Below are 12,264 nucleotides of genomic sequence, written 5' to 3' on the forward strand. Positions count from 1 at the left end.
CGAAAAACCGAGGGGGGGGGGAAGGTTGCATCAACCCCCCCCCCGTGCTGGCGAGGGTTAAGGCCAAACATCGATACCAGCTAAGCGCAGTCGGTACGGTGGTGAAGGAGTTGGTACAAGAACATGACATCGGTATGAATGAGGCGGGCTTTGATGGACTCAGTTTTAAAGGTTTGCAGTAGACTACGATAGTCCATAGGACAGTTCCTCTGCGTTTTAGCCCCTAGCCACATGAGAAAGCAGTGCTGTAGCCGCTCCAGCCGTACCAGGTGGGACTGGGCTGCACCGCTCCAAATGACACTTCCGTATTGGAGCCGGAGGACGGACCTAACATGAGCATTGAACGCGCATAGTATCGCCCTGTGCTCGAGACGCGCTGGAGGTGGACAAGCTGGCATCTCCATGCTCCTCATGAGGAGCCCCAGCATCCGGCAGCATATCTATGACTTTCGTTTATTGAAATCATTGTGCTATTTTTAAATATTTTAATCAAATTAAATCATTTTTAAGTAAATAAATGTAAATATAGCACGGCAAGTATAGCGTTATTATTTAACCCTCGCCGGCACAGGAGTGGGGGGGGGGTTTGATGCAACCCCCCTAAGGTTTTTCGCGAATAACTCGCGTAAAAAGCGGCCGATCGCGACGAAAGTTTCAGTATCCTCGCATTGATGAATTCTACACCTTCTCTAAAAATTTCATGACCCTGACCGAAAGGACCTTTGACCTGTGACCTACTTTCCGAGACCAAGTTTGGCCGGAATCGCGATTCGGCGTATGTCGGCTTGCCTTAGCCGCTCTTTTGCAATGTTTTTCGTGATTTCAAACGTTCAAACATGTGATTTGATGTTGCTCCCATGCATTAGGGTGGATGTCAAGGTCACCTGAAGATCAGGTCAGGTCATTTACCTTTTGGTGACCTCGGTTCACTTTTTCGAGTTTTACATGTTTCTAGGCTAGTTTTTCGAGCTGAATTCGAATTCAGCAACCATTTGAACATTTACGAAGTAGTTTTGGTGCCTTCGTAACATGTTACGAAGCTGTCAGAGGCGGTTGACACGTACTACAAATACCCGTCACGGCCCCTACCGGTTGACCTGAACTGACCTGACCCGACCTGGTCTAAATGCTTAAAGACATCATCTGTGATCAAAACTAACACGATATTCGTGATCAGCACTCCGGAAACCCCATAGCAGCTACACTTTACGACTTTCTAACAGGTCCCGATTTTCCCGACTTTTGGGTCATTGACCTGACCTGGAAGGTCAACCGATGACCTAGGACCTTAAAATTGGGTATCATCGGCTTTCTCTCGTGACGGGCAACACGCTCTTTTTTCCGCGAAGCTCTAGCTCGATCAGAGGCCAAACGCAAGGGAGGGTCTGTCTTACCAACCCCCCCTCCCTTGTGCCATCGAAGGACGCAAAATGGCCTGTGCCGGCGAGGTTTAAGTTCCAGGAACAAAATGCAATATTTCACGAGAACCATGTCCGGAGAGTAACCATCGAGCCTGTCCCGTCAGGCGTCATGTTGGATAGCCCTCAATATAAGCTCATTCGTGCAGAGCTATGCAGACCAGGCTGCCTAAGCACGGACCTACCTAAAGTCCGGTAGGGTCTGAATTTAAAATTTTAAACCCAGCGTGTTCTAAAATATGTTAAAAAACTTCCGTGATTATGAATGCATTGGGTGAGCCAAAATTGTTTTACAGTGGCGCTATTAACCCGCGCCCGGCTGGGGGTCCTGGATTTCCACGCCCTGCTGGGGGGGGGGGGGGTGTTTGAACACCCCCCTTCTAACTCGGCTCCTGGGCCACGTAGCGATACGCGGAAGGCGGCGTTCGAAAGAGCGTAAAAAATAATGAGGAGATCACTTCGGTCAATTTTTTGGTCAGGTCAAAGGTCAGGTCACCAGAGGTCATTGAAGGCAAAATTTCGCCGATTTCCAGGTCGAATGTCAACAATTTCCAAGAAGCCAACGCATAACTTGGGAACCAATAGAGCTACAGCGCCGCGGAAAAGCGCATTCGATAGCCCTATTAACGCCCTTTCTGAGTAATATTCTCAGATTTGACCTAACGTCAACGGTTTTGCCTGCAGGGGGCAAAAACTGTAAAAATAGCCGATTTTTTCGGAAACAGTTTTTCTGCAATAACTTTTGACCCAAGCCTTGTACGAGCTTACTTTTACCGGCATCGTGTTCCTCTCGTCAAGACGCATCGAATGAACTAGAACTTGACCTTGAAAGGTCAACTTGAAAATTTGACCTCAGGTCAAGGTCATGACCTGACCGGAAAGGGTCATGCTGCATATCAGTCGATCCGTATCGTCGAGCTGAACACATCTAAGGCGTTTTCGTCGCTCTAGCATGCCTCTATCAAAAGTTATTTGTGAAAAACTGTTAGATACCATTCGTGACCTAAGATGACCTCAGGGCATAAACAGGGGTCACGGACACCATTTTCATGTTCAGTGTGTCTAAACCACTTGTAATTCAGTGTTTGGGATTGTTTATAATGTCTTTCGTCCAAAAGAGGCGCATTCCAATTTTCTCCCATTGACTTATAATGGGGAGGTCGCAAAATTGACCTGACCTTAGGTCATCGATATCAAAATTCTGAGATATACATTTTGTACATGCTATTGCTCTTAGCAATCGCTGAAAGTTTCAAAGCGATCGGTCACTCGGTGTAGCTATGACAGATATTGAAACTTTTTATGAGGTGAGGTCACTTCAAGTGACCTGGTGACCTGACCTTGAATGACCTTGGTCTGAAATTTTCACAACATGTGTAGAATTGATGTATGATAAGGTGTACCAAAAACGGCGGCGCGGAGGCGCCGCCGTTTTTGAGATATTCGCGAAAAACCACAAGGAGGGTGTTCCAAACACCCCCCCCCCCCCCCCCCCAGCAGGGCGCGGGTTAAAATAAGCTCTCGAATCGATTTAACATCATTTCTTGCATGATGCCTGATACAGTAAAAAGAACAGCTGAAAAAAAGACCTACGAAAAATATGGCATGCCTTTCTGAAAGCTATTGAGCACCCCCAATGAATTTTGGAAAACTACACCCATGTATAGCCTGAAGTACACTCAATTTTCTAGGTGCAAAACCTACCGCTAAAACCCGCGAGACCTGTACGTATGTACCTACCGGCAGAGGTGGAGATCTCGGGGGGTCGGAGGGGGGGGGGGTCAGGACCCCCTCTGAAAACGAATTACTGCTATGTAAGTCAATGGTACTGCATCCAGCCCGCCTCCATCTGCCCGGCCTGGACCCCCCCTGGCATTTTGACAGATCTCCACCCCTGCGTACCGGTGTTAGGCCATCAGAGGCGCTGGTGGGATTCCAAGAGGCCGTAGTGGGACCAGTCTACAGAGTACAGGGTTCGGCATCAGGCATGGCTACTTACAGCCTGTATGTACGCTGTAGGAGCCTGTACTGTACCTACTCTGCCTTTTAGAGCCTCTCGCAGCCCTCAGAGACCAGCATGAGACTCTCAAACGTCTTTGGGGTCATTAATTAATAGGTGTCGGTCTCAGGTCTGCACTCTGCATCCCTCGACAAGCACCAATGTAGGGCACATGATACTGTTCCGCCGTGAACCCTTTTGGCTTTTTCAGCTCTTTCAGCTATAGCTAGTGAGGTTTTGAGCCACGCCCAAGGCTATGTAAACCGCCACGCCCTTCGGACACCATCCACTTGGTATGACATTTTATGGATCTTCTTTGGGATGTCCTTGGCCCAATACCAGTACCTACTCTACTTTTGGCAGAATATGACCAGTGACCACCTGATAACTATTTTAAAATTGAACTGTAACATGCAAAGTCCTAGTAAACCAAATATAGCATTGATTGGTAAGTCACTGAGTCGAAGAGAAAAAATGTAGTGTTTTATCGACTGGGTGGGTAGCGAAAACGGCGCATTTGCGACAAGTAGATGGCGTGACTTCGCGCGAGTGGGCCTCGTTTCATAAATTCGTACAGTGGCGTATGACGACTTTTCTTTTGCATTTTCAGTGATCTATCAATGCAAGTTTATTATTGACGCCTTTCGCTTCTTAAATAGCTCATACTTACAAGATGCACGCCTTTGTGACTCGCTGTTTCTTGCAACGGAATACAAATGAATGGACCAGGCGTAATTTACGAAGTCCATTTATGAAACGAGGTCGATGTCTGGCATTTTCTGTTGAGGCTCTTCATTTGACTGGAAGCGGGGTTCGGAGGAAGACTACTTGAAGATAGTTTGGTAAGAATTTCGGCAAAAATATTGTATGTTATTGGCAACACCTTACCTTAAATTTTTGCATTGTATTGACAGTACCATCACCAGTTTCCTTCACATTGATATAGCTCATTTTTGCATTTGCTTGCTAAATTAAGTTTTTGTTATGCAATCAGCCCCTGCCTCTATATTTGGTAGTTAAGTCTGTAATTTATTATCAAATTATTCTTCTGGAAAGTCTTATATTCCCCCTTGAGTCCTGAAATGATGGGTGCAGATAGATTTTTAGTTTACAGGCCTTTTTCAGTTAAATTTTGCATGCTGATGATGCTTGCAGTTTGAATTGTTTAATGCTGGCAAATGGTGAGGTCTTGCATGAGAAACATTAGGGGTGTTCACGGGCACCGCACACTGCTGCGTGCGCTGTGTGCGGTGCGTCCAGCAGGCGTGGGGGTAGGGGATGGGTAGGCGGTTCTGACGTCACGGCTGCGTGCGGTGGACGGTCCGCTGTGGCCAGTCCCGACCGGCCACAGCGATCGCTGTGTGCGGTGACGGAAGGCTGACGTAGGGACGCAGTGGGCGGAGCTTGGAGGCTGTGTGCGGTCCGACCGCACACAGGGCCCGTGAACAGCCCTATTGATTTATGCAGTTTTGGTGTTATGACCTTCCCTCAAAATATTTGAATTACCAATAAAAAAGGTGAAGGGACATTTAAAAAAGCAATAAGAATACCTTATTCTATGCTGTTTTCTTAGTTGCTCTCTTATTCAGTACCTATTCTGTCCTATTTTACTGGACCTTTTATTCTGAATGGAATACACTATTATGAATCCAGAATAGATAACCTTATGCTATTCTGTATTTTTATGTGTATTGCTGTTCTGTCTTTTGTTATATCTTAAATGTAGGTAGCTTATGTTTTTTTTTTTTTAGAAAAGGTTTGGAAAACAAAAATGTATTGCTGCCATCATCTTAACATTTCACTCCTATGTCCATTTTCCCTTCAGAAAACCAACATCTACAATGGCGGCCAAGGCTGTGTGCGTTCTTCGTGGAGATGTGGCTAGTGGAGTGGTCTACTTCGAGCAGGCAGTGAGTCATATGTCTGACAGTTTTTTGCACCCTTTTTCTAATAATGCTTCAAACCTATTGTCTAAGAAACAACTTATTATGTTGAATGATGATTCAAATACTTGGGCTATCTTTAACACATGATAAATGAGCTTTCAAATATACTTTTATCAGTTTTTTTCACTGCTTGATTTTCAATATTTATTTACATATGGTCAATCAATCATCATCCTATAATCAATATTTTGAATAATTTCAAGTCTAGTTTTTACCCAATCATTTTAATCTTTTCCTTGCTATCAGTTTTTGGATCCTGGCACTACTGATTAATGATACAATTGTATTCTGTATTCTGTATTTGTATTAGCTGACTACAAGCATTGTGGCCCATTTACAATGTCAGTCATTTGCTAAGATAGAAACCTAAGTATGCATTTAAAGCTCAGTGATTAAACAAACTTTGGAGAAAGTCCATCTCAAATCTTATTTGTCATTAAAAAATCCACTATTCCATAAAATGTCACATTATTGCTTTTGTGTCTCATCATCAAACACTATTGACTGAGACCTGTATGTGGCCTCCTGCAGGGCTCCGACCAGCCAGTGAAGGTGACTGGCGAGGTGAAGGGACTCACCAAGGGCGACCACGGATTCCACGTGCACGAGTTCGGCGATGGCACCAACGGTACGATGGCCCAGAAGAGTGGAGATATGACTCATCGTTTCACCATTAAATCGTATTAACCAATTAGTATTCTCAGTGTGTGTTTGCTATATCAGTATGGGCGGAGACTTCCACTGGCGTCCAACTGGCGTCTAACTGAGCAGACGTCCAAGTTGTCGCCTAACTTGGCGTCTAACTGTTGGACGGAGACTTCCAAGCTAGACGCGTCTAAAGTAAGTCGTCGCCAGGTAGACGCAGCCGCCGTCCAGCTTGACGCGTCTAAGAGTTAAACGCGTCTAGCTAGACGCGAAATGGAAGTCTCCCACCCTATATCTTTGTAGCCTAAGGTAGTAAAACTACATTCCATAGCACCAACGTCGTATTTTATCTCCTCTCTTGCTCCCCATCTAAGCGTTTTCCGCCGACAGGCTGCGTTAGCGCCGGCCCGCACTACAACCCGTTTGGCAAGACGCACGGCGGGCCTGACGACGAGGTGCGTCACGTCGGCGACCTGGGTAACGTGACGGCGGGCGACGACGGCGTCGCCAAGGTGGACATCTCGGACAAGCTGCTGACACTCTCCGGGCCGCACAGCATCATTGGACGCACGCTGGTGGTGAGTGCCACGCGCGCCGGGGATGGGATTCGGAGGGATTGGAGTGAATGTTGGAGGCGGGAGGGGTGAAATGTGGTGTGGTGGGCGTAAGATTGGTGTGGTGAGGGTGGGCGAAGTCCGATGTGACAAAGGGAAAGAAGGAAGCTTCAGTTTGTAATGGGTGGTGGTGGGATTTTCTTGTGTCTGTTTGGTGGGCTTTAAGTAGATGGACGAGTGTTGAGGTTGAGGTGGATGGTCGTCATGTTGCATGAACGTTGTGCCTTTTTCTGTCCAGGGTAGGTTGAACGGGTATTACAGGACACTTTCAAGCTATGTATGCCATAGCTGGACGTGTGAATTCGCGTCGTTTCGTTATGTTTGTGTGAAGCTCATTTCAAGTTCTTCAAGTCATGGAATCGTGATTTCAACTAGCTGAAAACAGTGACTTGGCAGAGTCGCATCATTACAGTTTCCATGATTTGAGATGTGCGTGGATGACTTCTCACTACCTCAAAGTCATTTTAGCAGTCATTTTGGCAGTTAGCTCAGATTACTTGTCAGGATGATTTGCAAAAATATTTAAGACTCAGTGTAACCATTGCCGTTATTTTTGGTTCACATGGGGCAGTAGATCCATACGCAACGCTCGTATCTTTACATAACCCCAGAGAACTATTACCTGCTTAGTCTTTAGCTATCGACCGTTTTTATAGCGGCTCTACACCGTTTTGCGTTACGTACGTCTGTTCCGCGGCGTGCCGGGTGATGGGTAACGACAAACCCTCAGCTGAAGTCTGGCAGAACCCAGACGCCGTTAACGTAACTGCCGCCATCATGTATGCTCCTGGCGTCCGTTGAGTGTGCCCAGGTGCCGCATGCACCTGAACGAAACGGCCAATGACGCTCTTCGTCACACGTGCGGCTCTTTTGTCGTCTGTGGTCGACCGTGCACACTGAGCACATTGACTCGCCCCCGGTCGCGGCGCCGGCTGGAACCTGCTCCCCCCCCCCCTCCCCCGGTGTGACCTTCAGTCTGTGTATTGCTCACTTGCCGGTGACCTCCAAAGCCAGGCGACTGGGCCGCGGTGAGCCGGCGGTTTGTTCCCGCTCCGAGCCCGGCGCAGGTAGAGCCGCAAGTTTTGTCGCCGCATCGGAGCCAGTAATATGAGATGAAAGTCAATAAGGCCATAACTGCGGTAGTTATCATTTTATATACCTATTGTATAAATGATCCTACGCTCCAGAATACTAGCAGATTATTCCTTCCTGTTTATTCCCTCATGATCTCTCCATGACCACACCGGACGAACGTCATCGCAGCTATTGAAGGGCTTCCCCCGGTGTCTGAAATCGATCACTTCCCGGGGTTTCCAGCCAGCAGCTGTGACTACATCTTCCCTCTGGTCTGGCTGTTTCTGACCGCAGTTGGACCCCCGGCCGTGCTTGGGGCGGACATCAGTCTTAATCGGGAACGGTCGATGGATGTCATTGATCGTGCGGAAAATGGCGCTCAGATGCCCTGCACGGGAGGATATTTCTCATTCTGACGACTGGACCGAATTTTAGGCGGGAAGAAGGAAGATATATTTCGAATTCGTAGTCTCCCGGACGACGAAGATTCTACGTCATCCGGCCAATGCCGTTCAAGGTCGGCGGGGGCTGGGCTGCGGTTATCGAACGGGATTGGCCGGACGGCGTAGAATGTTGTTCGTCCGGGGAGACTGCGAACACTTTTTTGTGAACGCTACTTTTCGTTTATGACGTTACATGAAGCTGGGATTGCAGTGAAATGTCTCTGTGTAAGTTGATTATTTTTGCGGGACGTGTTGTGGTCCATATTGGATAGGAAGTAAGGACTATTTCAGCTGACAGCTATCCTCGTTTTATGGGCTTGCTGGCTGATCAACCCCCAACTAGCAGCCAGTCATGCTTCGAAGTTCGTTTGTATTCAATGCGTCTTTCGACCTGTCGTTTGCTGATCATGTGGCGCCTGTTTAGTGACTAAAACAAGATTCTCTGGGCAGTCATGGGGGCCGTGCTTTCTCTCACCACCTCCAAAGTCCACGAGTCCAACCGCAGGGCTTCCACAAGATTACTAGAACATAGCTTCCTTTCGTTTAACGAACTGTGTTCTGCGTCGTAACCATGACAACCGTTTCTGCTTCCACCACCCTCGTCAATCGTCATCTCGGCGCCTGAGGCCGGTGCTGAACCTACTCGGCACGGTCCGTAGTTTGGAGTGTCATTGGCGGCTGACTGTCGTGACCACAGTGGGGTGCGGTGCGTCCTGTGTCCTAGATGATCGTGACGAGAAGTGTGGGAATGGAGAAATGTGGACCCAATGGGTATGACTGACTTCTCGTCTTTGGGTGCTGTTTGGTGAATGCATGCTTCCTTTAATTGGATTTGGTACTTAGTTTTTGTTTAAACTTACCTACCGACGGCGGTTTCTTTTCCTCAGATGTATTTACCCGACCATTTGAAACTACTGTGGGCTTATGTCAAATGTCCTCTTGTCTTGAATCCACGTTCATGTTGACCACGTGCTCGCCCCCCCCCCCCCCCCGGGTGCTTCCCTCTCTCAGCGCCACCTGACCTCCCCCTCTCCCCCTCAGTGCCACGCGGACGTCGATGACCTGGGTAAGGGCGGTCACGAGCTGAGCAGCACCACCGGTAACGCCGGCGCCCGCGTCTGCTGCGGCGTCATCGGCATCGCCAAACTGTGAGCGCGCCACTGCCGGGCGGCTGTGAGGTGACGTCATCGGACGTCACACCGGCTGAGTGACGTCACACACACACACACACTTGTTCAGAGGCGGCGCGGCAGAGCCGTGACTGCCATCAATGTACCTACCCGCCTGCATGTTTGTATCGCTGTACCGTGCGGGCCACAGGGTTTGGACGCTCGCAGAGCGGCACGCGGAAACGTTTTCTGAGGATTGTATTGGCAGTCGGAGTGAGACGGAATGACGCAAGTACAGAAATCGATTACTTACTCTTCAGCTGAGAGCTGACAGCGGTTGTTCGTGAGCACAGTACCACGTGTGCTGAACAGAGAAATACACGTACTCTAAACCAGACGCTGGTTTTTGTCACGTGTTGGTGCTTAGCGGTTCGGTAATGCAGGGGAAAGGAGTTGAATAAGCGCACTGATAGAGGCTCAGCGTTGTTAAACTGGTGTGCCTGCCCTAGATAACCGCGCACGCCGCTAGTCAAGAGCGGTTTGGTGACGGGGCATGGCTAGTAAACTGATCAATGCATTGATCAATCCGTAGCGCAGTTGTTAGGTTAGGTCAATCGAGGTGGGATGACGCACTCATCTGGACATTATATAACAAGCGTGATCATGAAACGCCAGCACCAAGCCAGCACGACAATAAAACAAAGTATGACTCTACCTCTGTGAAAAGCGACTCTGAACCACATTAGCACAGACGCTCGCATCCCCGCCGGTCTTAACGATTACGATCTGTGTACAGTGCGCCACGAGATACCGGTGGGCGTTCCCTGTTGACTCAAAGATAGCACACGGTCAGACGGCCCCCGACTGTGAACCGAACTGATAAGCTCGTGAACTGAGCTACTCCAGAGATGAGCTATCGGAGAGGATACGTGGGAGGGGCCGTTCATCTCGGTCGCGCTAGACCGGGCTGCGAATGAGAAGATAGGGGCACTGTCGTAGAATGCTACCTGACCACCAAGTAATAAGTTCAGTCAGAGATGACGGGCAACCGGGTACATGTTGGGTACAGGGGGCTTGTAACATGCCAGAAGAGCTGAGTGATTTGTTTATTTTTAGAGTTGACGGCTCGAACATGGGAGGTGCCGGGCCACGCCGCGGTACTCACGAGTAGGTAACAATTCGCTGGGGGAGCGAATTCAAGGATGTTATGTAACAAAACTACGCAAACCTCTGCTCAGTCTGGATTGTGGCCAAGCCAAATCTGAAAGTACGCATGATGCTGGCAGTGCGTAATACCGTTGAATGAATCACATGGCATGAATCATTGCAGTGTCCCAGAATTATATTTTGGTTTGGGTGTCAAAGGGGTAAATTATGGACGCCATTTAATTGCGTCCCAGAAAAGCTATTTCTGGCACCTAAAAGCTGACTCGTCCCAAAATTGGTCCTCAGCACCTATTTGGTGGATACCAGCACCAATCATGGAAAATGACCTTAATTAGCTGTTTCTGGCACCTATTCATCGGTACGCCTTACTCTTTTTTTCTGAATCTGGCACCTAAATGCTGAGCGTAGCACCAATCTAGTAGAAAAATGAACTACTGGCTGGTAGAATCATGTTCTGGTATAATGACCCCTGGAGTCTAGCCTAAAGGTTGCCAGTGCAGCTACACTCTAAGACAGCCCCGTAGTGATCTCAGAATTGTATATGACGTTTAAGTAAGCAAATAATATTGATTTGTTTGAAAAACAATGTCATTTAAATATTTAAAAGTATTTATTTGTAATGCTTAAAGGGAAACATTTTTGTGAGTAATTGTCTCAATTTTGACCATTAAAACGGGTATTGTATTTTTTGACGTCATTAAATAGCTCCAAAAAAGAAATGTAATGTTTTCATTCCGTTCAAGGCCGCTGAAGAAACGCGGGATCTTGCGTGGGACATTGTCCGTTGTTTGCCGCGCAGAGTTGTGCCGTGGGGCGTGGTTGTGCCTTTTTCATCCGTTTCTTACTTATGTGCGCATGAAGCTTTGATTTTGTTTTTGGTTATTGTGTGGCCGGTCAGTCAAACGCCCCTGTAGAAACCGGATGCTGCGTTTGATCGAGATGGAGTCAGACGATGATTGCAGAAAGCTAATAATATTGAAAAGAGGTCCGGTTGCGTGGCATGTCTGTTCAGAGTTGACATTTTGCTTTACTCCAGTTTATGACCGGAGAGCCTGGCTGGAAGTGACGGATCCAAACTTTTCACGTTAAAATGGCTGAGGGTGCAATAATCTCTACATAGCGGGCTGGTATAGGAGCGTCTTGCTATGCTGCACCATAGCTGGCTAGTGATTCTCTTTTGGCTAGAAATGGCATTAATCATTATCTCCACTTGCGAAAATGGCACTTGACATCACCGAATGCAACGTTCATGTTTGTTAGGATACATAAAATCAGGAAGATTACGCGAATTAGGTACTAGGTAGGCAAACGTGGAATAAAATAGGTGCTGGATGTTTTGGTTTTGGTGCTGAATCAGCAAACAGCAAATACGGAGTTTAACTAGACGATCTGGCAACTTTAGGCTGTGTGGAAGCAATTAGGTGCCAGATTCAGATATTAGGGTCGAATAAGCATTTTGGGGCTGATCAGCAATTAGGTGCCAGAAACAGCTTTTTAGGGACCAGAAACAAATATTCCCCGTAAATTATTCAGTTACCAGGGAGATAAGAGTGGAAAATTGCCGGTGATGTAAAGCTAAAAACAGGTGGGAGTGGTAAGAATGAAGGGAAAACGGATTGATGGCATGCATCATCATACACATGTGGTAGAATGTAGCTTGTATTACGTGCATCAATATGATGGTTTACGACCATGCACGCAGATACTCTTCGTTTTTTAGATTGGGAGTGGAAAATCGCTCTTGAAGATTTGAAATGAGTGGAAAATTACCATCATTTGGATGTTGTTTCCCACCCAAATCGACAAATTTCAGGACACTGAATCATTGCATCAGCCATGAGGCTTCGTT

The 12,264-nt window shown here is 47.5% G+C and overlaps 1 protein-coding gene across 3 annotated transcripts; it reads left to right on the forward strand.

The window, feature by feature from the left end:
* The first annotated feature begins 3,746 nt into the window (after positions 1-3,746).
* LOC122390203 (superoxide dismutase [Cu-Zn]-like) lies at positions 3,747-9,645 on the forward strand. Of its 3 annotated transcripts, none has more exons than XM_043382935.1 (6): positions 3,747-3,758; positions 4,205-4,259; positions 5,243-5,327; positions 5,895-5,991; positions 6,399-6,586; positions 9,181-9,645. In XM_043382935.1, the coding sequence occupies exons 3-6, from the start codon at positions 5,259-5,261 to the stop codon at positions 9,289-9,291; spliced, it is 465 nt and encodes a 154-aa protein (XP_043238870.1). In that variant the 5' UTR covers positions 3,747-3,758; positions 4,205-4,259; positions 5,243-5,258; the 3' UTR covers positions 9,292-9,645. The 3 variants fall into 3 exon arrangements, with proteins under 3 accessions (XP_043238870.1, XP_043238869.1, XP_043238868.1); XM_043382934.1 differs by lacking the exon at positions 3,747-3,758 and adding an exon at positions 3,848-3,865; XM_043382933.1 differs by lacking the exon at positions 3,747-3,758 and having other exon boundaries at positions 4,155-4,259.
* Positions 9,646-12,264: the final 2,619 nt, after the last annotated feature.

Source organism: Amphibalanus amphitrite, unplaced genomic scaffold (assembly GCF_019059575.1).
Source record: "Amphibalanus amphitrite isolate SeventyFive unplaced genomic scaffold, NRLGWU_Aamphi_draft 000386F_arrow, whole genome shotgun sequence".
NCBI classification, from domain to species: Eukaryota; Metazoa; Arthropoda; class Thecostraca; order Balanomorpha; family Balanidae; genus Amphibalanus; species Amphibalanus amphitrite.

What these genes read in the sequence shown, in the direction of transcription:
- LOC122390203 (XM_043382935.1), top strand. Translation starts at nt 5,259, where the DNA reads ATGGCGGCCAAGGCTGTGTGCGTTCTTCGTGGAGATGTGGCTAGTGGA. An exon ending in TGGTCTACTTCGAGCAGGCA is followed by an intron (nt 5,328 to 5,894) that starts GTGAGTCATATG and finishes GGCCTCCTGCAG; the next exon opens with GGCTCCGACCAGCCAGTGAA. An exon ending in GTTCGGCGATGGCACCAACG is followed by an intron (nt 5,992 to 6,398) that starts GTACGATGGCCC and finishes TTCCGCCGACAG; the next exon opens with GCTGCGTTAGCGCCGGCCCG.